Raw genomic sequence first — 25,713 nt, forward strand, 5'->3', positions numbered from 1 at the left:
AAGGCTCCCAGATACTCCAGATTGAGAAGGCTTGCAAAGTGAGAATGAAATCCTGCTATTTTTGAAATATGTCAAGTGCATACGGCACAAGAACAGAACATTGTCTCCTGTGGTTTTGTGGAGGCTGTTTCAACTCTTTCAAGATATTAATTTTATCTACTTAATTGTTACGAGGTTTCATTGCATCGTGCTTGTAGCAGACTGGCCAGAGAAGGGACAGTAATACCTGGTTTATGCTACTGTGAGATGTCAGCTGAAACACTGTCCAGACTTTTATGTTATCTTCAGCAATTCTGAGTGTTCCTCAGGTCCTCCTTACATAAGTATAATAGTAAGGGTTGGGATTTCTTGTCTAAGGACAGTAGTTATCTGGCAATGGGATCGGTAAAGCTGAAGGACACAAATTTTACTGAAGGGAAGAGACTCATTATTACCATGCTTTTGGTTTGTTCTAGTCACTGCAGAAAAACTCATGTTTTCAAAGCTCCTAATGCATGGCACTGTGTAGAAGGAAGCAGCAGTGCTGGGACATTTGTGTCAGCTACTCCCACTCACAATCCCGATATCCTCCAACCCCCTTCTCGCAGCTATTCATGTGCTAGGGCCAGCAACTGTTTCATGCAAGGCACATCTGAACTGAAGGCCTCAAAAGAGCCATTTCATGCTTGACTGGATTTTCTAATACAATCTGCAGAGAGAGAGAGAGAGGAAAGAGAGCAAGGAAGGCTTGTGTGTACATAGGCATTGCCTTTGAGTATATGTATAAAATACAGTACATTTAGTTCCAGCTTGCAGCTGTGGGTGGCAAGTGAAAGGTGCAGACGTGAGGGGGAAGAGAATTTCATTTTGAAAGGAAGAAACTATTCTTCCACCTTGAAAAAGAGGCTTTCTTTGCTCCTCTGTTTCTCGGCCAAATGAAGATGTGGGACCCCAGGGCAACACTGGCAACTGGTACCAGAGATGTGTGTAATGTTATGGCTGAGTGGGTGATGTGTGTAGAGAGCTTTCTGTGTACAGACCATGACAGTGTGTGGTGAATGCAGCTAAGGAAACTGGTGAGTAAGGATGCTGTTCACAGACATCTTAATGGTGGTCCCAGAAAAGTTTTCTTCTTATGTTTGCCTGTCCTATGACCGCTGAGGTGCTGCACACCAGCTGTTAGTGTGGTGGGTTGCTGCATCTGCACAACTGTTGTGATCCCCACTAAATATTTTGGAACCGTATATGTGTCTCCTCTGTCACTTTATCAGCTTGATATTTATATCTTTATTTATCACCTCATTTGCATATTTATTGCATTGCAGTTCTGTTTCTGGCCATTTTGGAGCCAGCCATGGTTGCTTTGTGGCACGGACATTTAGATCTTCCTCAGTTTCCCATCAATTTACGCTACTGTAGCATCTAACATTTAGACGTTGAGAGGAGTAAGGTTCAGCTCTGCCAAGTTCGCTGTTTCCTGATGGAAGTTCTGCTCTCATTGTCTGGGAAAAATGGGACAAAGGGCTGAAGTATAAGGAGAGCATCTAGATTCCAAATACATGTTTTGCAGTTGGTTAAATTAGATGGGCTGTTAACTTTCTGGGGGGGGGCGGTGGGGTGGTGGTGCCTGGAGAGAATCCCAGTCAATCATTTGAGAAAACTTCAGCTGAACTGAACTGGATGAGGTACTGGTAAGAGAGCTTTATGGATGAGTTACTGGTAAGAGAGCAATCCATCCATGTTTCTAGGAAGCTGAACCAGTCAGGTTTTTTTAAACTCTGGGATTTTGACATGTAGTTTTATGGTAGAAGCCCTACATGGAGCAATCTCTACAGGTCTGTCTTTGGTGGGGGTTGGCTGTGGGGAATAGGAATGCTCTGATTCATACATTTATATATTTATGTAGATTTGTAAATTTTGCAGATGAAAATGCTTTTGAGCATATTCCCTGAAGAAACAATAATTGCCATGCTGTAGTGCTTGCTGCAGTTCTAACACAAGACTTTAATTCTACCCCTTAGAGGAGAATATCACTTTCTGCAGACAGGACCCTGAACAAATAGAGAATGCAAAGTTTAACTCCTTTCCTCGACTGAAATTCCAATTTTCCTTGACATCCTCAGAGATGACAGTAAAACATAACTTCTTTCTTCACTTTTTTTCCCCCCCTCCTCCTGGCTTTCATTGTGCTTCTATCTTCTAACTTTTGCTGCATTTGAATGGCCCTTGCAATGGAGTTTGGTTTATTCCTTTCTTCATTTGCATTGGTTGTGTCAGCAGAGCTCTACTAACATTGATTGTTAGTAAGTAGTGAAAAAATATAAAATCACAAAAAGGAACAAATCTGATTTAGAAAAGACCTGTTAGGAAATGCACTTTATACAGTTGTTTGTCTTTAAAGTGTTATTGATGAAATGAAATTCCTCTCTAAATAAGCAACAGCAAGAGTACCAGAAATTAGAACACTAGTCACTGTAGTTGTTACTGCTAGTCCTAGGGAAGGCTGGACTTCAGTGCACTGAAGGAGATTGCATTTTCTGGAAGATGTGAAAAACAAAGGCTCTGCTAGCACCTAATCACAAAAGGGCTCTCTCCTAACATGCTTGACCTTGGGAATTATGTGTCCAGGCTACTGCTATTACCAGTTGCAGTGAACACCACATCTTTCTTTGCTGCTCATATTTGCCCCACAGGGTTTCTAGATGCAGTTAAATGGTTGTTGCACTTTTCCCCAGTTACATACCTTTCTGTGGCAAGTGCTATGGTTTCTGTAGACACAGTGCTTTGTGGTAGATGTGGGGGTTCTTCAGAGGTGTAACTTCTTCTCATTTCTTGCAATTGTTTTCTGATTCCTTGCAGAGGCCTCTATCTTGAGCTATGATGGCAGCATGTACATGAAGATCATCATGCCCATGGTTATGCACACAGAAGCAGAAGATGTGTCCTTCCGTTTCATGTCCCAGCGTGCTTATGGGCTGTTGATGGCAACCACCTCACGAGACTCTGCTGACACTCTGCGCCTGGAGCTGGATGGAGGCCGTGTCAAACTCATGGTCAACTTAGGTATCGTATAAACACCTTCCACTGCCCTCTTCACTATTAGTTTGGGCTTGTGATTAGTGTTTTTTTTTAAATAATTTCATTTAATTTCTGTTGGTTTGATTGGATTGGATTGATTTCTAAAACAACAAACTTTTATAATTATATTCTCTTGCGGAGAGAAATTCTCTTCTGCATTGCTGCATGAAGATTTGCTGTCAGTTCTTCGTTATGGACAGTGTTGGTTTTTAAATCTTGAAGTTTTTAAGTTTCCTTTCTTGGTCTGGGACTGGTGAGCTCTGTGTGAAACATGCTACTTGGTCCATCTTTTGATCAGTTACATCCCTCATTCATCCAGCATCACTCAAAACAGTCAAAGGCAAACATGGAAAGGAAGCAAAATGGATATGGTGGCAAGCAGAAGCCCTGTGAACCCCCTGCCCTTTGCATAATTTGGTAGCATTTGATACAGCTTGCCATATTTTTTATATCTAATAAAAAAGCCTGGTGATTTTTGTTGTATCTTTATTAAAAAGAAAGTAACAATAGTAAAAGTGCATCCCCCTATCCCAAAGGGCTGTGTTCTGTCTCCTTAGAGTTATACTTTCTCAGAAAATAATTCAAAAAGACAATTAGAAACAAGTCCAACAATAACAACAACACAAAAACAATTGGGAGTGAATGTGCTATTAGATTAGCCTCAATTCATTTTCTTGACAGTCTTTAGGTATTCTACGGAGTGAAATTCTTAAAGAATGTAAATGCATGAGCTGAAGCTTTCTTTCACTTTTCAGTGATGCAGCTTGTTGGAGGAATACAACTAAAAAGAGTTTCTGACTCAAACAGGCAAAACTAACATCATAGTGCATAATCTTATACCTTTAAATGTGTAGGTTATTGTATGTGAAGGTTTGTGTATGGTCTGTTAGAATTTCTGTCAGCTTTCAAAGTTCTAAGGCCCACTGGAACAAGCTTTCACATTTTTTGTGCTAATAGTATCACCATCTTCAGAGCCCTTCAGAGCTGTGACTGTCAGGAGCAAACCATGTAGCAGCTTTGTTTGTGGAATATGTTGTCCAGCAGTTGTCCTCTGGAACAAGCTTGCTGTTTAAAATTGCATCTGGTGTCTTTTTTTTTTTTTTTTTGCTTTGAAATTGTGAGCCAGGCCCTATTATTTTCTTTTTGAATAAGAAAGTGTAGAGAAGAAGATACGTCAAACAAGTTCATATCTCTTAAAATGAATGAGTGTCCATCTAAAAGTCTATAGAAACTCTTGCCTTTTAGTAAATAAAAGCAAAAAACCAACAAAACCCCCCCCATATATTTGCATATTTGCTTTGCTTAGCTTGACTGAAGAAGCACAAAGCACTATTGAGTCTGTAGCTGCATAAGAGCTGTTGCTGTCTTATCCAGACTGGCCTACAGGACAGATGGAATAGATGAACTTCAACTATGACAGTAACTTCTCAAATAAAGAGAAACAGCACTCTGATGATAGCCATCTCTGCCTATATGAACTCTAAGCGAAGGAAAATTTCATAGATTTTCCAGGGTTTCTCTGGAGAACAGCTCAAAAGAACTGCTGTTGAGGCTCCTTACATGTGCAAAGAGAATCTTCCACAAAACCCCAGAGCATCTGTGTATATGTGTTTGCGTTTTCTTCTGATCTAATTAGTTGTTGCTAAAAATCAAGCAAAATGAGATTATATTTTCCCCATTTCATTTCTTGAAAATTATGGCTAGTTATTTTTTTCTCAGAAAATAAAATTAATCGCTGAAAGATTGGTAGTGGCATGATTCTGTTGGGGAAGTGATGGGGCAGCTGAGTATCTGCCCAACTCTACAGTATCCTCTTGTAGCCCAGAGCCAGTTCTTTTACTTTTCAAGCCTTAGTTTTTCTATTTGTTGAAAGGAGAATTCTTTGCACCCTGTGAGGGATGTGCTACTATTTTAGTAAGGACTGCTTTTATCACCTTTGGTATTCCCACATGAAAAGTACTACAGCATGAAAATTTCCAGACTTCATCAAAAATTGTCACTTTTTCTTCTGAGAAAGGTACCACTTGTTTGATTCTGTTATATCTTCTTAAAAATGAAGGAGAATTAGTGGAATTGCTCATTTGGGCATTCAGGGCCTCCTAGACTTAGACCCTAAGTAAATACGAGGAGGCTATATTTAGGTAACCCTGAATATATCTATTTTTTAAAGCTTACTCTTTCCTTTCCAGTTTTGATTATATTGTGCTGGCAGACAATATTTTCCCTCAGGGCCTGTCAACATTGTATGCCTGATTGGCATTGGTCACTTCTAGCACTCACTGGGGTTTTTTATGCCATCACCTAGCGTAGGGGTGGACTGCTCAACTCTTACTGTCTGGCACCTAAAAGATGTGGCTAAAGATTTGACAGATGGCCTACACATGTTTGGGAAAGAGGTGTTGTTGACAGCTTAATGCAGGGACAAAATCTGTGAGCAAACCCCTGTGTAAACTGAAGGCTGGTTCTGTGTAGTAGCAGACTGAAGCAATGTGTATGCCACATTTTGCCAGCTTTTCAGCTGGAAATTTTTGTGAGGTTGAATATTCCCCAAAGTGACTACAGGCTGGATCAGTGGAAACCTGTCAGCACTCTTCTATATCTGACTCAACAGAGAGGCAGTTTAGACTGTTGGAACGCACACTGAGCTTCACCTCTCCTTTCTTCAGATTTATAAAGCTGTCAGATAATGTCCTTGAAACAGAACTTTCCTTCTACCAAAACAGCAAAGTTACTTTGCTGTTGAAGAACAGAATTTGAGGAGGAATCACCTTACCAGAGCCATTCATTTCCAGTTGTTTACTCTAAGTCACAGTAACTCTGTATGGAGACCGTTCATAGCCCAGATGTCACAAATGAGAACCAAATCTTTATCCAGCCTTGCCAAAATCTCCTTACCCGTGAGAAACAGTCATCAACACCACCTCTGAAGACCTGAATATGCTTGGTGCTTACTAGCTATGTGTCAGTATCCCCTGAGGGTCTAACCTGTGATACATGTGTGTAAACAAGGACTGTTTTGAGGGGTGAGTTAACTGTGCTTTTCTTGTAAGTCATTTAATACTATTACTAAGAGCTGTCTCTTTCTTCTCTTCTTTGATCTATTCCATTAGATTTCTTATTATCATTTGTGTCTTTATTAAGGTCTTTCCTATGTTGTTTTTTCTTTTCTTTCTTTTCTTTTTCTTTTTTTTTTTTTTTTTTAATCTTCTGTGTGTTTCAGTTGTAAAGCTTTCCCATACCCCATCAGCCATGGTAAATCAAAAGATGGTATTCGACCCTTCAAAGGCCTGAAGCCTGCGGCCCGCACGGCAAACAGCCCTGAGAACAGAGCATACGGAGCAGCCTGCAGGGGCTGGCATATCCCTCTCACCCCTCAGCACTCAGTGTCCAAGCCAGTCAGGGGAGAGAGATACAGCAGGTGTGGGTGGCCATGGGCAGCTGGGGGCTTGCTCTAGAAGGTGGGAGGGAAAGGAAGAGCAGCAATGAATAGTTCTCTAAGGAAGGGGCAAGGAAGTTGCTTCAGACCTTTCCACTGTGGGTGCCAGAGGCCCTGAAAATCTTCATGTTGACAGCATGACTATCAGTAGTTTTGAGTTTTTGTTGTGTGAAGAATAGAAATCTGAATGTGATGCATATCTCACTTCTGCTGAGAAGGATTTTGAAGAAGTGGGTCTGGAGTGGAAGGAGAGAGAGAGAGAGAGAGAGAAATTAAGCAAATCATAGCTTGGAACATGCTTGGGAATAATTTTTGATGCTGAGATGATGTGCAGAAAGGGAAAGAAATGGCTGGTCTGATAGGGAGATCCACCTTCACATTTTTCCTCCCATTGATAAGTGGCAGGGTTATAATGTTGTACTGACTTTTACTTAAGAATATTTCATTTTTTTTTCTTCCTGGCCTGGTCACTGGTGATGAGGATATTCAGGTCACCGGTCACTAGGATAAATACGTCCTGTCTCCTCTCATTTAAGGAAGTGTAACCATCCCTCTCACCTATCTTTTCCTAAGCTAAATCCTGAGGGATGTCAGAGCCACCTTTGCCCATCCAAAATGAAGGTTTTTTGTCATTTCTACATACAAATAGTGCAAGTAGGAGAGAGACAAAGAGCCTCAATATAATGTTGGGTAAGTATGCACAGGACTTTATCTGGTTTTCCCATAGGAAATAACTCAGAGTGAGCTTAGAAACAGTTTTTTGTCCTATTCTTGCCTAAAAGTACTCTTCCTTAGCCACACATGGCTGCTCATCCAAAGGAAAAACCATTTTGTTCTCACACAGCAAAGGTGACTTTCTTTCTTGATTCAAGGATAAAACAGCCTGGAGCCTTAGCAGCATCAAATAAATATTACTATTTTCAGACAAAAAGATACAGGTGGTAAGAAGCACAGGCCTAAATTGCAGATGAATGTTTGCTGCTAAAGATACCTCAATTCAAACAATGGATCCCTTGTGTTAGCTAACTGCAGTCAAGCTATTTAACCTTTTGGAAGGAGACTGTCTTTGGCCCGTTTTCCAAGTGATATGCCCAGATTCCATCTGAGCACTGAGGAAGGAGCTTCTGGTTTACATTAGACAATTAATGAAAAGAAAGTAACTGCAGAAGGTCTTCCCAGCTAATCCTGCTCCTCATGCAGTAACAGACTCTACTTTCACTTCCCTACTATCCACCACATTCCTCATCCAATTGCTGAACTGGCAGGTGACTGGATTTACAGTTGTTCAGGCATACTCATCTCCAAAACCTATCTCAGAAATAAATACTGATAACAGGGCTGAGTGCCCCAGATGATGATTCCCAGAAGTATCATTGGCCTGGTACTGTGCAGGAGGAATCCCAAGGAGTTTTTTAAATTATTCCTGAATTAACCAGATGCTGCTGTTTTGAGCACAAAGACCAGACTACACCTGCACCCTCACCACCAGGAAAAATCTCCTCTGCTTTGGATTTGTACTGTTGTACTAGTTATGGGGGACATAAGTGTTTTCTTCCTTTTTAAAAACTGATTTAAGAGAGAGAGAGAACAACTTCATGTATTAATGTTTTTGGAAAATTTTTGGATTGCTTTTGGCAAGGCTCAAAATTGAGGCAATGAACAAGAAACCTATGTATTTTCTTTGATGGTAGTGTGGATGGTATTTTGGTGCTGGTGTAGCTCTTAGCTGCCCTGCAGGATCCCCACTGACGCAGTTAAATGAAACCTGGATGGGGAGCTGGTTCCTTTGGAGTGCACCTGGGCATTTCTGTCTGGCACCCAACTGTATGGCATTGCAGACTTTGTGCTCACAGTCTGGAGATGTAATAGTGCTGTGTACTTGCCAGGGAAGCCCTCTCAGTGGCCTGGACTCTCATCCTTTGAAACAGGAATCTCGCAGCCAAGATAAGGGCTACACTGGTTTTCATTTTGAAACATTTCCCCCTTCACCTGGAGTAGCGTTTCAGCCTGAGGGTAAGCCCTAGGACGTATAGCTATTTTGGGATCACTGAAAAAACCCAAAAACCCCAAAACACAACTCTGCAGTCATCAACAAAAAAAAAGTAATTTTAATCTCTGATGAATGTTGCTGAGGACCAGCCATATTTCCCTTTCTTGCATACTTGCTCTTCAGTCCATAAGAAATTCCCATGTTGTTCCAGCTGTAGCAACTCTCTTGACCTCGCTTGCGATGAGACTTGAGCATCTCTCTTGCTGTGACTCTCCATCAGGTCAGAGAGGGAAGTTCCCTTGCATGTACTTCAGAGCTCCCTTTGCCCCACCCAACTCCTATAAGGGATATAGCCACCACTGTATGGTGATCGTAGCAGTTGCTCCAGGGCTGTTTGCTCCCACTTTTCTGTTGCGGTTGACGACACATGACAAACCTAATCGCACAAAACCAAACCCAGATTTTCTCAGGAGAAGTTCTGCTTGAAAACAGACTCTCTCTGGCTATGTTACTCCTGATTGGTGTGTCCCTGCTCATTACAACTCTTTATTATTTATAGACTCTTGTTCTTTCCCCGCCTTCATTTTTTAAGAACTGTGTTTAGTGTCAGCTGCTGAAGTAATTTTTCTACATCTGTCTGAGCGAACATAAAATTCGTCCAGTTAAGAAGCAAACTGCATTATATTTCTCTGTATTTCCATTCTATATAATCTCCCTTGCTGGGCCATATCTCTGTAATAAATACAACCATTTCTGGTGATTAAAGCTTTAGTTGTCCAGACAAGGTGCCTACTAGCATGGTGCTATTATTCATGGCCTTGATTTCCCGAGAAGGTCAGCATAGCCCAAGATATGTAATAGCACTGATACGATAGCTCTCACCCATGTTAGACACCACAGCAGTGGATGTTCACAAGGCTGCAAGTAGGCATTAATAAGTGAAAGATCCTCTTATGGATCATATCCTGAGATATGCTGAGCATTAGTGTGTTAAAAAAGAGAAGCAATGCTCAGAAGCCCTCTAGCTCAGGGTCTCCTACTGCAACTTGCTTTCTTTGTGCAGACTCCTCAGTTACCATTTATTAGATTCCACAAGCACAACTCTGTTTTTCTCTCCATGTACCTCTCTTTGTCCCTCCCTTGCCTGTAACCTCTGAATGAAGCAGGGCCAGCAAAGGTTCCCAGATCTGCCACTTCACTGTCCATTTCATCTTCTTCCTGAACGTTACAAGCACCCCATTCAGTCTTAGCGTTCAGACAGCAAGATGAGATTGGGCTCTGAGGAACTGGCAGGCCTGGGGGCCTTTGAAAGAAACCCCCCCTCTCCCTGCCAAGCCCAAAAAAAAGTATTCCCAACCTCCAGAACTAGCTGAAATCTGGGCTGGGCGTTCGTGCGGTTAGCTGTTTGCAAGTGGCCATTTTATGACAGGACACAACAGGGCAGTATATTAACCCTTTCCTCACCTGAGCGGACAGTGTCAAATGTGTCTGTGCACATACTAAAAAGTGTTCTGGGCTGGCTTTTGGGGGAATGAGAAGAGGGTCTGTCTTTGGGAGAGCTGGAAAGGGTTAAATATTGCACCAACAAATCTCATAGGCTGATTTTACAGGTATTCTGTGTTGACAGATGGTGTATTTTTGCAATAACAATAAGAATTAATGTAAAAGAAACCAAGTGTAAAGGTTCGCTTTGAGCTTCAAGCTTCTTAGGGAAATTGCTGAAGGTCTCTAAAAAGCAAAAATGACACTTGAGTATGACTTGTGTCTTGAGGGAGATTTTTATGCCTTAATTATAAAATTTTTAATTGTAATTCACATCAGTTCATGGTCTGGAGTGGAAGATAGTCTTAGATTTGTAGGTTTCTATAAAAAGGAAAGAACTTTCTGTGTCAACATGTGGATATGTATGTATATTGGTATATTTCTCTATACATATGTGTATATATATATGTGTGTATATATATATATTTATGTAACAGATATTTACATAGAATATACTGTACATATACACCCACTCCTGAACTTGTACAGACTGTATATAAGTATAAAATGGCCACATCTCTTTGCGTGTGTCTGTCCCCGGAAGGGTGGACTGATTGTTTTTGGATGTCTGCAGCTGTTACCTTGAAGGATGCAATTTCATCTTTCATTTATTTTTCCCCATCTAGACTGTATCAGGATAAACTGTAACGCCAGTAAGTTTTCCCTCAAGTTTCATTTTGTTCTCTTTCTATATATATTAAAATAACTTTATTTTCTTTGCTGTTTTATAAGCTGTTTTTCTTTTCTTTTCTTTTTTTTTCTTTTCTTTAAAAATAATCTCCTGAAATTGATGGGTGGGATATGAAGCTGGAGAGGGAGGAGGGAAGATTTTAAGGTGACTGTGTGTGGCAAATTTTGTATTAGGTTTCTCCAAGGAGGAGATGAACTGTTATTTCATAGCTTTGCAGAAGAACACCTGAGGAACCTGATGAGCTGATACTATATTTCACTGGTAACCTGTTGGCTTTATGAAAACTTTTAAAGAACCACATAAGAATAATAACAGGTACTGTATGCACCTCTCCACTACAAAACGGCATGCATATTTAAAACCAAAACAAAACAAGCTTCCAACTCTTGCTTTATTACAGAATGGTAGCAACTTAACATGACATTTATTCAAAGTAATTTTTATTTGGGTATAGAATGAAAAAAATTAGATCTTACATTTAGAGTATATTATATATACTTCATATATATATGTATATATATGGCATTTGCCACTCTTAGGTTTCTATAAGAAATTCCATCTGAATCTCTGGGTCACTGAAGATTCCTTTCAGTATGTAGAAGTGGGGAGGAAGGATTATAAAATGTCTGTGAAAAATAATAGTGAAAGATTATGTCCATTTCTAGACTGACTGAGCAAGCCAAATCTTTTTCTGTTCTACTTCAAAGAGTTGATCAAAGTTGATGTAGGCCTCAAAGTAAAACCCACTCCCCAAACAATGGAACTGTTTATCTCTCAAGTGTGCTTTGAGGCTTATCTGAAGTTGTAACCAGGTTCCTGAACTGGCAGATCCTCTGTATTAGAGTTTATGTGTAAGTATTTATGAAGGGTCAATGCCAGCTGATTGAGAGCCTACTTTGCACGAAACTGTGAGCAATTAGTTTTTTGGACTTGGAAAGTGGTTCATGTGAGCCTGTGGCTGGGGGTAAGCCCTAATATACCATAGAAGCTTGTTCATGATAATTTACTTGATTTCAATTATTAAATTGTTATCTCAACCCACATATTTTACCTTTTTCCAATTTTCCTCCTCATCCCACTGATGGGAGGAAGGGTGTAAGCAAGCAGCTGCATGGTGCTTAGTTGTTGTATGGAATTAAATTGCTACAAGTGGGATAAGTCAATGTATGACTCAAATCTTGACAGGTCTTGTTGAATTCCTTTTGCTCTTCGAAGTTTTCACACTAAATTTCAAGATAGAATGTGCAATAGGGAAAAGTGTCTTCAATCTGGTAGCTGAGATTGCCAGAATTTACATAGCAGTGGTGAGGACATTTGCATAAAAATAGGATCTTTTGCTTCATAAGAGTTCATACGCTCTTGCTGCTTTAGCTGCCTGTAACTCTATCAAAACACTTGCCCCATAGTTCTTCTTGATGTGTGTCACCTGAGGATTCATGTCATTTCCTCTGGTACTGGACAACAATCTGATGTTGTCAACATCTTCAACTCTTGATGACAGCTGGCTGTTTAAAGGCTTAGCTATGGAAAACTATCTTCAGGTGGGAAGTCAGCTTTAGTAGCAAGTAGCAATTGTCTGTTTTTCATGCAAATAAAAAGCTAGCACTAATTGGAAGAAACATTAAAAAAAAAAAAAAGGAAAAAACAGGAAAAAGAGAATCATATAACAAGAGCAGTGGGCAGACAGTTTGAATTCAATGTTTTTGTTAGTTTCCCCATAAGCATCAAAACATCTTGAATCATTTTGCTACCATGCATTTTTAATAGTTGAGCGTGTTGCATTTTTAAATGCAGTCTTCCCCTGAAGGTTTACATTTATTTCTTTATTTAAAACACATTGGATCTTCCTAATTTATTTTTTATGATGCTTTGCTGAAAATGAGCTTGCCTACTCTTAGTCCCTCCAAGACCTTGGTTTTTTTGCTGCCTGTTGCAGTAACTCAGGTCAGCTGTCCTGTTTTCTAGAGGGGAACCTGCTGGGGATTGGTGAAAACTATACCCTTGAATGAATAAAATATAGTTAGGCAGAAGTAGACCAAATATCACTGTAAGCATTCCTGCAGGCACACTGACATTTACTTGTGCAGAGGGAGTTATCCAAATACAGACAGGTCTGCCAGGGTCTGCTGAAATGAGCAGAAGTGTTTTAAAGTAACTTGAGAAATGGGATTCCCAGCAGCTAAGAGTTTCAGGTCAAGCAGTTGCCACTGGTAACTGAATACAAGGGACCCAGTCCATGGTTCTAAAAGTAAACAGAGCTGTACTTTTGGGGTTTTGTGGAACACATAGCTTAAGAACCCACTTCTTCAAGTGCTGAAGCTCATGCTGTTTGATAGGAGTCTTGCATATTGTTCCAGGTAAGCATTTATACTTGCTCTTAATGTTCATTGAAAATATTGAGGGCTTTTCTCTTATGTATCTTTGGGCTATTGTATATCTGATGCAAAATATTGTTTTCCATCATTTCATCTTACCTTTTCTCTGTGTTTCATCACTGTTGTAGTTCACAGTCTTTTACTCTGTCTGTTCTTATTGTAATACTCATCTCGTCCTTTCCTTTCACACTTGAAGATACCTAAACTGATCTTTTCTGTTTCTGCACGTTTAGAAGGACCTGACAGTGCTTTTGCTCACACATTGGTAGCTGTATAGTAACTCTCTTTTCCTGTGAGTGTGAAATCGGCACAACCAAAAGCAGGACCAGGATCTCCAAATAAACTGTGTGAAGGTGCATTGAACGATTCTGTAACATCATGCAGACATAATGGATAGCACAATTTTGTTGGTTGGATTCATGGGGAAAATAGCTTTAGTCTAAATAGGTATGGTCTGAATATGTCTCTTGGATTTTTGCCTACATGTATTTTATTTTTCTAAGTAGAATTTCCTAAGAAAATTGTCCTTCCCCTGTAAACTCTTTATTAAAATGTGTTGTTCACTTTGAAGAAAGCTAAAGTTGTGATAGTTTTATAGTTTGTGCCACATCTGGTGCTCTGATTTTTCTTTATCTTTTCAAAGGTACCTAGTCCTTAATTTCATTATTCCATATCCAGTGACCCCACTTCATATCAGATTAGATGCAGATAGTTTTCAGCATTCTACCCAGTATTAAGTGTGGAGAACAGAGCTGTGTGTGCTACAGATTTAGATTTCGGAGGTGTTTTCACTCTGTATTCTTTTTAGGCTACTACTCTTGGTCTAGTTCTCTCTCCTCACAAACCTTTTCATGTGGTGTGTCAGTATTTAGTCACATACTTTGACACTACATCTATGAGAAATCTGCCAAAAGTAGCTCCTTGGGACAGTGAACACTTCTGTCTTATTGCTTGTTATTTCATAATGAGGCCTTTTCTTCTCACTAAAGCATGCCAGACAAGCCATCATCTATTTTCATGTCACTTTTGATGCCTCAAAACTTCCAGATCTTTTTCTCTTACCTGTTGCTAAAAGCATAGATGGAAGAGGATAAAAAATAACTCTAATCACAGTTGATCCTGTGTCTCTGTGAGGTCTCACGTTTAGCATGTTGTTTGAAATCCAGTTAATTTTTGACAATAAAGACAGCTAGAATATGAGTTTGGTTCTCCTGTCTCAGTTGCCGTGCTTACTGTATTTAGTGCCTTCTTCAATGCAGTGTTAATGTTTCATTTTATTAAGTGCCACTGTAACAACATAAAATATGAATCTATGATGTGTAACTTTCTGGGAGAGGTTTCTGTATCATCATAAGTAAATAGGAAGCTGTGCTAACTCTAATCAAAATATTGTAAAACCAAGTGCACTTATCCAATTCCTAGTGATATTTCTGTCATTTTAATAAAATCTTAATAGAACTCTAACAAGAAAACATTATTTTGAAAGTGAAGCAGTATGATTGAACATACACATCATATTTGTGACTGTAATATCTCCTAGCTCCATTTAAACATAATCAAGAAGAAATGAATGTTTATGCAGCCTGGAAAGTGTCAAGTCATTAGTATGTCATACTGTAGTGGTGAAAGCAAAGCTGGTGTCTGTCTGTAGCATCTGCACAGCCCAGCTGAGAATGATCTCACCTTTGAGCAGTCTCACACTTGGGATGCTGGTCTGGCCTCGTGCTGCTGCTGCACCACAGTGCAGGAGAAGGGAAGGGAGCAAGCCTGTCTTTGGAAGACTTTTCCTTCTGTCAGGGGATCAAAAGCAGTTCTCCCAGATATTTTGTCAGATGACAAGATAAGAATTCTGTTAGAGGAGAACCTGCCTTGCTGTATCCAACAGCCCAAGAGAGGTGACGCTACTGTCACTGCTTGTTGCCAGGTTCTATTTGTAGCAAGCTGAGGATGTGTTTTTGGCAGGACCATTGCTAGAGATCACACGCTTGCTCACAGACCCACAATCTTCCCAGTCTCTGGCAGCATGAACATCTGGGCCTGTTGACCCCATGGTCTGAGTCCAGTTGCAGCACTCACAGCCCCATACACCCTCATACACAGAGAATAAAGGGCCCTCACCCAGGAAAGACACAGAAAGTAATTTAATAAGAAGACAGGACAGGCTGCACTGATCAGATAAACATACTGATTAGCAACTATTCAAATGCCCAGCCCTTTCTATCCCCTTACACCTATATTTATTTTCCCACCCTTGCTCTTGCCAAAATCTCCTGAACTTCTCCCTTTTTGTGCCTTTTGTTTCTCCCCTAAACATCCCATAGTAAGTCCGTCTGACCCCAAACTGCTTTTGGCCGACATCACATATGTCCCACCCTCTGCAGCAATCCCCTTAATCCAAAAGGTGATATCAAGAGCTGGTCCAGCTATCATATAGTGATGAGTATCATGCTGGGACACTGGAACTAATGACTTTGCTGGGACAGCCCTGGGAGAGACCTGGACAAGGTTTTCATTGCTCAGCAGTCCGTGATTTGTGCTCCCACCTGCCACTGCGCCCCGTGCTCCTCTGGGCTTGTGCATATGGGCTCTGGTGGCCCGATGGCCCTGCACATAACCCAGGAAGATATTATTTGTGCTCCCCCTCCTGTTGTTGTCTCTCTGAGCTCCTTTGTGGATGTGCAGATGAGCTTTATTTTATAACACAACAAATTCCTCTTCCCTGTGGCAGCTACTACAAAGTGAGGTCTTTTGTCTCAGACTTTCTTGACTTTTTCAGCCCATTCCAAGTCTCCTGTGGGAAAAATACCCTCTTGACTTAATGTTGTAGTTTAGGAATGGTATTCTCCAATTTACTACTCCCACTACAAAGAAAACCATGAGCTGCTCCCCTCCCTCCCATTCAGTGGGAGACAAAAGGCAAAGATCACAGTTGAGATAAGAACCATTTATTGGAAACAGCAATGAGTTAAGAAAATGAACAGCAACAATACTAATAACAAAAAATGTACAAAGAAAGGGTGATTTACATGCAAAATGCCCACCAAGCCTGGGGCAATGAAAAACAATGGCAGACAGACCCTCCACTCACCACTCTTTTCCCATGACTGGAAAGGAACACTTTTTTCCCAAAAAGGAGAGACAGTCCCTTTCTCTGCCCTGGCAATGACATGAGATGGTATTTAATAATATTAGGGCCCTGGCCATGCCCACACAGCTGCAGGCTCCACACCTGCATGGCTACTGCAAAAAATTGACCCTGTCCTTAACCAAAACCAGGGTTGTTTGGTACCCCTACAAAATGAGGTAGTGCTTCTGAGATTATTTTTACAAAGACAGCAGCAGTCCATGCAATTATCAGTTGCAGCAGAGTGGATAAGTCCCTTTGGGGCTGGGTTCCACATGGACATCTTCCACCTGGGTGAGAGAGAAAAGGTAAAACACATGAGAAACTGCTCTGCTTCACTGATGTCTAGACATTGTGTCTTCTCTGTAGATTACATAGTGTAATTAGTTGCCAGAACATTCACTCCTTTTTTTATTCAAAGAACACAAAACTGAAAACTCATGCCTTAGGGTCTAGGAGGAAGCAAGTATTTTATATGTTATTAATTTTGTTTGAGAACAACCCAGAGAGAGCATCTCTAAGGAGGCTTTAAATAGTTAAAAAGACAAAAAGTGATCAGCACAAACACTGCTTGCTATATTGGGTGCCACCTGTTCTATAAATTTAAGGCCAAATCAGTGAGCCTTAAGGATCAGTGAATGTTGGATAAGAAGTGACTGGTAAAGCAGTACTAGTGATTGCCATTATTGGGTGCAGAACATTGGGTGTAATGAGCACAGGCTTTTCACAGTGGCTTTAATCCTCCTCATCCAGACAGTGCCATGGCGATTAAGGTTTTGCTGTGGCATAATTGGTTTCAGCAATCCTAAAATGCAGCTTGCGATATCACAAGGTCCCTGAATCCCAGAATATTTAATCTAGGCTACAAATGCAAGTCTGTGTTTGCTAGAGTTCAGCTAGGCCCAGCTGTTAGTTAACAGCAGTTAGCCTTCATCTTCCAGCTGATACTGTCCCATCCTTTGAAAGTCTCTATTCTGAGTCTTCAGTTCCAGTACTCAGGGAGGGACTTCAACAGGGCATCAGTACTGAGAGGTGGCAATGATGAAAGCAGAGCTTGGCAGAAAGTGCTCTGCATTATTTTTACCTAAATTGCTGTGGTGAGACCTAACAAGAAAGAAAACTAACCTTGGAAACTCAGCACTCATCTGTCAGGAATCAATGATCCACTTTTGGATAACAGCTCTTCTGGTTTACTGGCTATCATTCCTACCCCAGCAGCTTTTCTTGACTCCTTTTGACTTCTGAAAAGATTGTCTTTGTGTGTGTTGTATACTTTTATATATATAATTTTCAATTCCTGTAGCCTCTCACCACTTCCGTGGGATTGTAACTAAAAAAGAGAACTGTTTTGAAGGTCAAAACAAACCATATCAATCATTCTGTCAGTCACTAAGGTAGATACCCATTATTTAATGTTAGAAATGCTAATGAAGTATTGGCATCCTGGATGCTATAACAAAGATTACGAAATGTGAAAAGTTTGAGGTAGGGTTTTTTTTGTTTTGTTTTTTAGAGGAGAAAGATACTGTTGGTGAAGCTTGGAGTAAGCTAGGAAGAAGTCTTGTGGTGCTAGGTTTTGTTTAATGATACATTGAATTAATTAATTGTAGTCAGCAACATTTCTCTCTTTTATTAAACATACATTATTTATTTAACTATTTAAATTTATTTAAATATTTATTATTTATTGTGGCTTATATTATGAGTGTCCTTTCTCACATCTGGGGAAAACAGGATGCCTTGTTTCCTTTTTTCCTTTTCTATTGCCATATTTGCAGGATCTCAGCCAGGATGTCTGGAGAAAAAAAAAAGGCTTTGATAGAAAAACGTGTGAGTGCCTCAATTTGTTATTTTGGCCACTTGCCTTGTATAAATTGATTTGTGTTCTTTTCAGATCAGCTGTCATTGCTTGCACTTTCCTCAATGTTTTGATTTGACCCCTGTAGGTGGTTAAGCATCATGCAGCTGCTCTCTCACTCTCTGCCTGCCTGTGTGTTATCAACACTGTTTTGCTCACAAATCCAAAACATGGCACTGTGTGTGTTGCTATGAAGAAAATTAATTCCCTCCCAGCCAGATCCAGTACACTCAGGAAAAGAATATAGCCTTGAAATTATTTTGAACATTTTGATATAGAACTTAAAAAGGCAATGCTTTTTCTGCCATACAGTGAAATAGAGGGCTAAAGGTAGACTGAAACAGTGTCATTTATGGTGTCAAGCCATCAAGTATTTGGTAATTTCTTTTTCCAGTTCACTGATTTTCTTTTTCTACACAAGGCACTAAGTTTGAGCAAACTTGCTGTGTGTAGTGGTAGTATCACTAGAGTTACTAGAGTGGTAGTATCAGGGAGCTGTGTTGGAGTATGAAATGTGTAGTTTCCAGGATTAAGACATGTCAGGCTGTTGACTATCTTAAAATCAAATAGTGGCTGCATTAGGACTTAATTATTGGCTACTGTTTCCATGAATTAATATTCAGAAGGTTGATAACAATACAGAAAAAATGCCTTTCCGCAGCTGGGAGGTTTTTCCAGGTTTAACAGTCCTCACACACCCCACCTCTTTCAGCAGTGATTGCTACTGTCCTGCCACTGTGACCCATCACATTGCCTGTATTTTCCACTGCTAGGCTGGTTTGTCTGGCAAAAGGCACTGCTCCTAGAAAATTTCTCTCTGGGAGCAAAAAAATTGTGCACAAGAGTAAGAAGTTCACTTAAAAATATCCATTAATGCTTCTGTGCTTACATATTGGTTGGCTAAGAAGTGAGCTGGGGAAAGGTGAGCTGCAGATTTGTGGTCTGCCTCTGAAAGAAGCTTAGAAATGTTTACTGTTAGTGCAGGGACAAAATGAGTCACAGAGAACAAGAACCCTTTTTCTCCCAGAGGGGGAGTTGCTTGGTCAAGCCGGTGCACACTTTTGTATGATGCATATGGCAAGCTTGCATTGCTGCTGCATCTCTGGAAACTTGCCCTTAGCAAACCTCTCAGCAGTAATATTGTCTTTTCTAATGCCTTATCTTCTGCTCCTTTCAAAAACAAGGTGATTTTTGAGATTTCAGGGCCAAGAAGACAGTTGTTGTCTTCTTGCTGCTTTTGTGCAAAGGGAACACAATGCATGTGAAACCTTGATGGCACAAGGAACCTGACCAAGATGCCACAGATGTGTCTGCCAGTGGTGAAGATTCATTATATCATCATAAATCATTTTCTAACTAGTGGAAAATGTAATATGCTGGGCATTTTCAGTCTGAATGTGAAAAGTTAGAAAGCCTGAGAGAAGTTTTCAAGTAATTTTCCCAGTTAAATATCTTTTTCATTTGTGTCACTTCAGTGATTGCTTTATTAAGCAGTCATGAGAGCACACTTCATTCTGGGAAAATAACTTTTTCCTTTTGGTGGATTTCCCGGTATCCAGGCCTGACTATGAACTGGAAGTCAAATCACCAGGTAGAGTTTAAAGGATATCTTACTTTTTTTTTGTTTGCTCATGAAACAGAATCACCAGAAAGCTTGAAACAAAACAGGGAAGTTATTATGCTAATTAGCTGTTAATGCAAGAGTAGGTTCAGGTAAGGGTTTAATTGTATATTAATAAACTGTTAGCATGCTGACGTAATTTAGATTAGTGTGTTTTCTGTTTCCATTTTTCTTGTAGGGGAATCTTATTTGAAATTATTCACCCCACAGTTTTGAACTAGTAGGGAAAAGAAGAAATGTAACTGGTGTTGCTTTTGACTCACATGAGCATCTTTCAGGCTTCAAGCTGTTGCTACTTTACCAAACTGTTATACAAAGCACTTAAACAAAGTTGCAGTCTTCCATCTGGCATGGTTCTCCTCCTGAATTCGTGGAGTTTAGTTCTTACTTCAAGAGGAGGGAGAGTGTTTGCCAAATTGTTCTGCTGCAAGCAAAACCACAAGCCTTTCTTAGCTGAGTTGGGGAAAGATGTCATACGTTTGATATCTCAATAGGCCCAAGTCCATTTGCATGCATGCAAGGCGTTCTAGATATTGAACAAATTCCCTACATTGCAGTTGGCAATGTGGAGTGTAGAGTTTGTAATGGCACAGGTTCTAATTTGAACAAAGTGGGTTTGCACATTCAGTGCAAGAGAAAAAACTGCCCGGTGCAAATGTTGCTAGAATTTAATAATTCTTTTTTAAAGACAGAAATAATATAAAAATGTTTTAATGCAAAGAGGCCCCTTGTAAGAGCTATAGAAATGTGACAGGTTTTTTTCTTGGTAAGCTAGTAAGGAGTGTTTGCTTTGTAGGATAGTGAGTGAAGCCAGGAGTTTATAAAGGCTCTCACGGATTAAATATCCATTGCTGCTAATATGTAGCCAGTTCTACTGTGGAAAATGGCATCAAACATCATGTAGCAACTCTGAACTTTAATACAAGACAGAGGAAGCATATTCGTGGAGGGCTACAGAGATTTTTAGAGGTCAGTAGCCAGTTGGTGAAATCATACACTAGTTGTTACCACTATACTGCAGCTTTAATTGCATATACCCCAATTACATTGTTACCGTAGCCTATTCTGCCACCAAATCACATTCTCCCATGAAAATACCTGTAATGGTCCTAGAATTGCCAAAATATTGATGCCACAAGTGTGGATAGTATCACTCTTTTTTTCTCTTCTTTTTTTTTTTTTTTAATGGACAGAAACTAGCTTCATTTAGTTTTGTGTTTTCTTTTATTAAAAAGAATGAAAGTTTGTTACTTCCAATTTATTATATTATGATATTTTTCTGCTTAGGATAATTTTAGATTAAAGGAAACTTGCTTTCTAAATCATCATTGCCATTGAAAGCAGCACCAGTAAAATTGACCAGTTCTTGTTGTAATAAAGGTTTATAACATTTCACTGACTAGTCGCACTTTGATTTATTTCAAGCATATTAAAATGCAACAAAGCAGGTGGAGCAGCATAAAGACATTTAGAAATGCACAGAGAGAATAGTTTGTAAGCCCAACTGTCTGTGTGTGTTTATGCTGGGAATGCCAGTACCCACTTCAAGCAAACTTTTCTGACTCTGGTGTACTCCATGTGTGTCTTTGAGAGGGGGCTGAGCACCATCTCGTGGTGCAGCTGGAGATTTTGTAGTCTTCTCTCAGTTCATGTGCTGAGGAGCTTAAATACATCTCCAGAGTGATATGATCATTTTGTTTTTGCTACGTTATTGTTTTCTACCTGTGAAAGGTTTGAAGGTATGTTCAGGGTACTTTGAGAAAGCAGCAAAGATGACGATTATGTTAATTGGCAGAGCTGTGTGAGACTTGAATGCAAACAGGTGCTTGACAGCAGCACTGGGCTACTATATCTGTTATGCTCTACAGGAAGCACGTAGCTCTGGCAGCGTGGACTACCACGGGCCAGCACTAATCGGCACAGAAGACAACTGCGTGCTCTGATTCCTTGAAGTTGCTCCTTTTTGCCTCAGATGAAAACAGTTGATGCCATGCAGCTGAAGCTTTGTGCCTTAAATGCTACAAACACAAAAATGGGCACTGAAGGGACTGCCAGGCCATAGCAGAAGCTACTGTTCTGTGTCTCTGATAGCTGCAGCAAATCAGGTCATCCTAACTTCAGTGTTCTTTCCTAGGGCTTACATCCACATACTGTGGATACTATACTCCATTTAAAACATTTGTTTCTGCCACCTGCATCTGGTTCCAAAAGTATGGTTCAGGAAACCTAGGGATAACTAAGATAGGGCTTGATGTAATAAAAAAAGTGTGCATATGTAAGTTTGTACAGAACATCCTTAATAAAATATATAATTTGGAATACCTCTAGAAATGTTTAACACCTCCTGAGATTGGAAATTTCATAGAATACTATGAAGAACTGAAGTATTTTCTAATAATTCATATGGAAATGTGGATAATCCTTCATAATAGGAACAGCCAAGAGTGGACGTGGGGCAGCTAGGCTAAGAAGTTACAGAAAATATTTATTAAACCCAGTTACATTGTCATAGCTGATATTTAGTCACTCCTACCTAGGCATGAATTGAGAAAGGGGTTTCCTTGATTAAGTACTGAAGTGGCTTGGGTTCCTTAAAAGCATGTTAGCCCAGAGTTGATGGTAATGTGCTGTAGCAGCCATATCTGAATATAAAGGCTGTAGAAACCAAGGGCAGCCCATGGAAGGAATGATGTTGCTTTAAAGCCAAATCCTCAGCTGAAGCAGCTGGAACCTCTCTGAGAATTCTGAGTAGGAGTAATTAAACAAATAGATATGAAGTCCGTTTTAAGCTAATAATGGAATTGCATCTGATGTTCATTTCATAACAAAACCCCCGACTTTAATTTTCTACAAGATCTTGTGCTTTGCTTTACCATAAAATCAGTCTGTTAGTTTTTGAGCTGAGCCAAAGTAAACTTGAGAAATCATTGTATTTCACCCTTGCACAAAGAGTGACTCTAGCAAGGGAGCTATTGAAAAACAGGTCAGAGAACTTGGGCTCTGAAATTTGTTTAGGGAGCCAAAGGGCTGGAGAATGTTTCCTATGAAATTGCAAAGTGTGAATGTGGAAGGCGGAGTGTGGAAAATGTTACTCTGAATGAGTGCCAGCCACCTCCCTCACTATGGAAGATAGAAAAGTAAAAAAAATTTTTCTGTTTCAGGTAAACTTCGATGCATCATAAGGAAATATATCTTCCTTATTTTGAGAGGTATTTTTCTGCTTTCCCCTTCCAAGCAAAGCCTTTTTGTCCAATTCACTCAAATGGAGTTAAAATACACATCTATGCCTCTTTCTTGCACCTCTTTTTATAGTTTTCAAGTATCAATTATTTCTGTATTGCAAGGAGAAAAGAGCCAGCTTTCTGTCATTCTGATTGCTGAAACTATGGTTTTCAGTAGTCCATTAGGAGGTTATTAAAATGTTTTCTACTTTATGTTGCAGAGGTATTGAGTGTAGTCAGCCCCTGTCAAATTTCACAGGAATTTAGATGGCATTTGTGAAGAATCAAATCTTAAGCCCTTAAGAGATTTACTCCCAAATACTATGGGGAAATCTTCAGAACTGAAAATATGACAGGTGAGAGGTTCTGTATGTTTTTTTCCTGTTGTGAGGTAAATGAAATAAATCCAAGTTCTTGGTACAGGTATGTTTTCATGTTGGAAGACTTGTTGCCTAATTCAAACACTGTGATCTGAATAATTTAGGTCTGAGAAGACTGAGGCTCTCAGTCACTTAGCTTTGAATGCAAAACTGTGTGTTTTAACATATTACAGATTTAACTCTGGGGACCTGTCTCATGTTGAGACTCTGTGGGTAAACATGAACATGTTTTCATGTAAGATTTCTGCTTTTGCTTTTTCTGACTGGATCAGAAATGTAACAGAAACATCACTTTTCTGAGAGCTTTGGGAATATAGAAAAACTTAGAGATACCTGTAGAAGTGCAGTTCTGATAAACTAAAGGAGGGATGTGTAGTAAAATATTCTAACCTACTTCCCTTTTTTTTTTTTTGGAGGAACAGTAACTTTGTCCGAAAATGGACAAAGGTGTTGCTTTCTTTTGGCATCTCTTTTTGCATCACAGCACCGAAAGAATATTTTATTCTGTTTCGTAGTGGGTTAAGATTTGAGCCTAAAATTAAAAATCCTTTCTGAGGAGTTCTTAAGCATACTTTTATCTGTAGAGTATTATACTGATGCTGATGATTTAAATACTTACAAGGCTGCCATAGTGGTGGAATTACTATCACCATGGAATTAGTGAAGGACAGAATGTGCAGAAGCAGTAGCAGTGACATTATGGGCTTTCAACCCTGCCCTAATACAGTACCATTATTCAGGCATTTCTGACAGGGATGGAAAGCTTTGTTACAGCCATTCAACCCTGGTGCTACTCTACAAGTTTTAGTAGAAAGAGGGAAGTATGAGCAGATAGATCATGCATTCTTGCTTGCTCTTGCTTCCTTACTGCACTAATAGGATATGGAGGGATCCAACTTCTACCTTTGTGAGAAGGATGTGACTGAATTTATTGCCAGTGCACTCTTTGGAAACCTGCAGACTGCATACTGATTGAAAGAAAAGTGCTTAGCTGCTAACTACAAGTAGACCTGAAACTGGTCAGTTAGGGATAAAACACTACCCATGAAATGTGAACACTGTTAATTGCATGTGTATGGTAAAAAACCTCATATTCAGTCTCAGGTGACAGCAGTTTCAGATCTTTTGCTTCTAGGTAGCAATAAGTCTTCTAAAACGGCAGTAGATCCAATGTATAACTTGTACAGATTTTGCTAGGGCAGAGGAAAATCTAGGAAGAAATTTCCCAAGAGCATTGAAATCACAATTCAAAATCAGCACTTTTTGAAGAAAATTATCTGAAGTACTAGCAAAACCCCTGGCATACAATTTCCCTGGCTACAAACACAGAGGTGAAACAAACCCTACTTTCTAAGCATCAGAGACTAAGGAAGTTTGAGTCAGTTCTTATTGTCATTGAGTAAAGATAATCTCACAGTGGAAAATCAGGTGGTGATTAGTGTTGTACCTTGTTCTGCTTACTGTTAGTTTATAAGAATACTATTAGTGAACATGTCATAAGGTTCATTGTGCTGTGGAACTGTTGATCTGAAGAAACATGTTTCTCACTCACTTTATTCACCAGTCTACTGCCCCAGTTCTGTTCCTGTTTGGTTGATCCATACTTCAAACTTACTTTCTTCGAGCACTAAGAATTGTATCTATAGCTTCTAGGATTTCCACAAAGGCTAGGGATGGAGCCTAACATCCCAGATAGTGCTACCCAGTCCTACCTCACTTCCACAGCCTTCTACTGTGGCAGCTCTTGTATGTTCACGGGCAAGAGAGACCAGAATACTTGTATTTGGAAAGGATAAGGCAGTTTTGGTAGGTGAACTAATTTACATCCATAACCTGATTGCTACCTAATATCAGAGAATACCAGTATGTTGACATAGTAGACAGGTAACTCTACCCTTGCTTTGATTAAAACATCATCTTGGTGGCCTCAGAGCAAAGGATAGTACTACTTCTGTTTTGATATTAAGTGCCTCAGGTCTGTATGAAGAAAATCCTAGTTTCAATTCTTGCTGATATCCATAAATAGTATACATGTATGGATAGCCATATATTTTTACAGGATGGCTTAGAGACAGAATCTGCTCTGAAGATTTTATTGTCCAAGTGTGTTCAAGGATAAAAGGCATAGCAAGGGAGTTTATGGGCATTCGCATTTAGAGTAATTAAATTAAGCAGTATTTAGTTTGTTGAGACTAGTCTCTCTTTAGTCAGTGGAGAGGACTAAGCTCTTCCAGGGAATGGCTTAAAGCTGAAAGCTAAGTCTGCCTCCTCCAGTGGACAATTTGGAGCCACCTGCACCTCCTGGCTGATTGTCAGGAGCATTGTCTGATCAAGGCTTCTCAAATCAACATCACTACACGGTCCCCAGATAATAATAATAATAATCTCTACATAACTCTGCAGTATCAAGACTTTGGG

General features: G+C 39.8%; 1 protein-coding gene across 5 annotated transcripts in view; it reads left to right on the forward strand.

Annotated features, from left to right (window-relative positions):
* The window catches only part of LOC121672810 (neurexin-3-like), a 290,579-nt gene that overhangs the window by 258,819 nt on the left and 6,047 nt on the right, over window positions 1-25,713 (forward strand). For all 5 annotated transcript variants that reach the window (XM_042045700.1, XM_042045702.1, XM_042045703.1 and 2 more), the window contains 2 exons: window positions 2,839-3,042; window positions 10,652-10,682. In XM_042045700.1, the coding sequence (XP_041901634.1) occupies window positions 2,839-3,042; window positions 10,652-10,682 (235 nt within the window). The remainder of the gene's footprint in view (window positions 1-2,838; window positions 3,043-10,651; window positions 10,683-25,713) is intronic.

This window comes from Corvus kubaryi, unplaced genomic scaffold, assembly GCF_017639235.1.
Source record: "Corvus kubaryi isolate FWS band 111438036 unplaced genomic scaffold, C.kubaryi_AGA036_p1.0 64978, whole genome shotgun sequence".
NCBI lineage: Eukaryota > Metazoa > Chordata > Aves > Passeriformes > Corvidae > Corvus > Corvus kubaryi.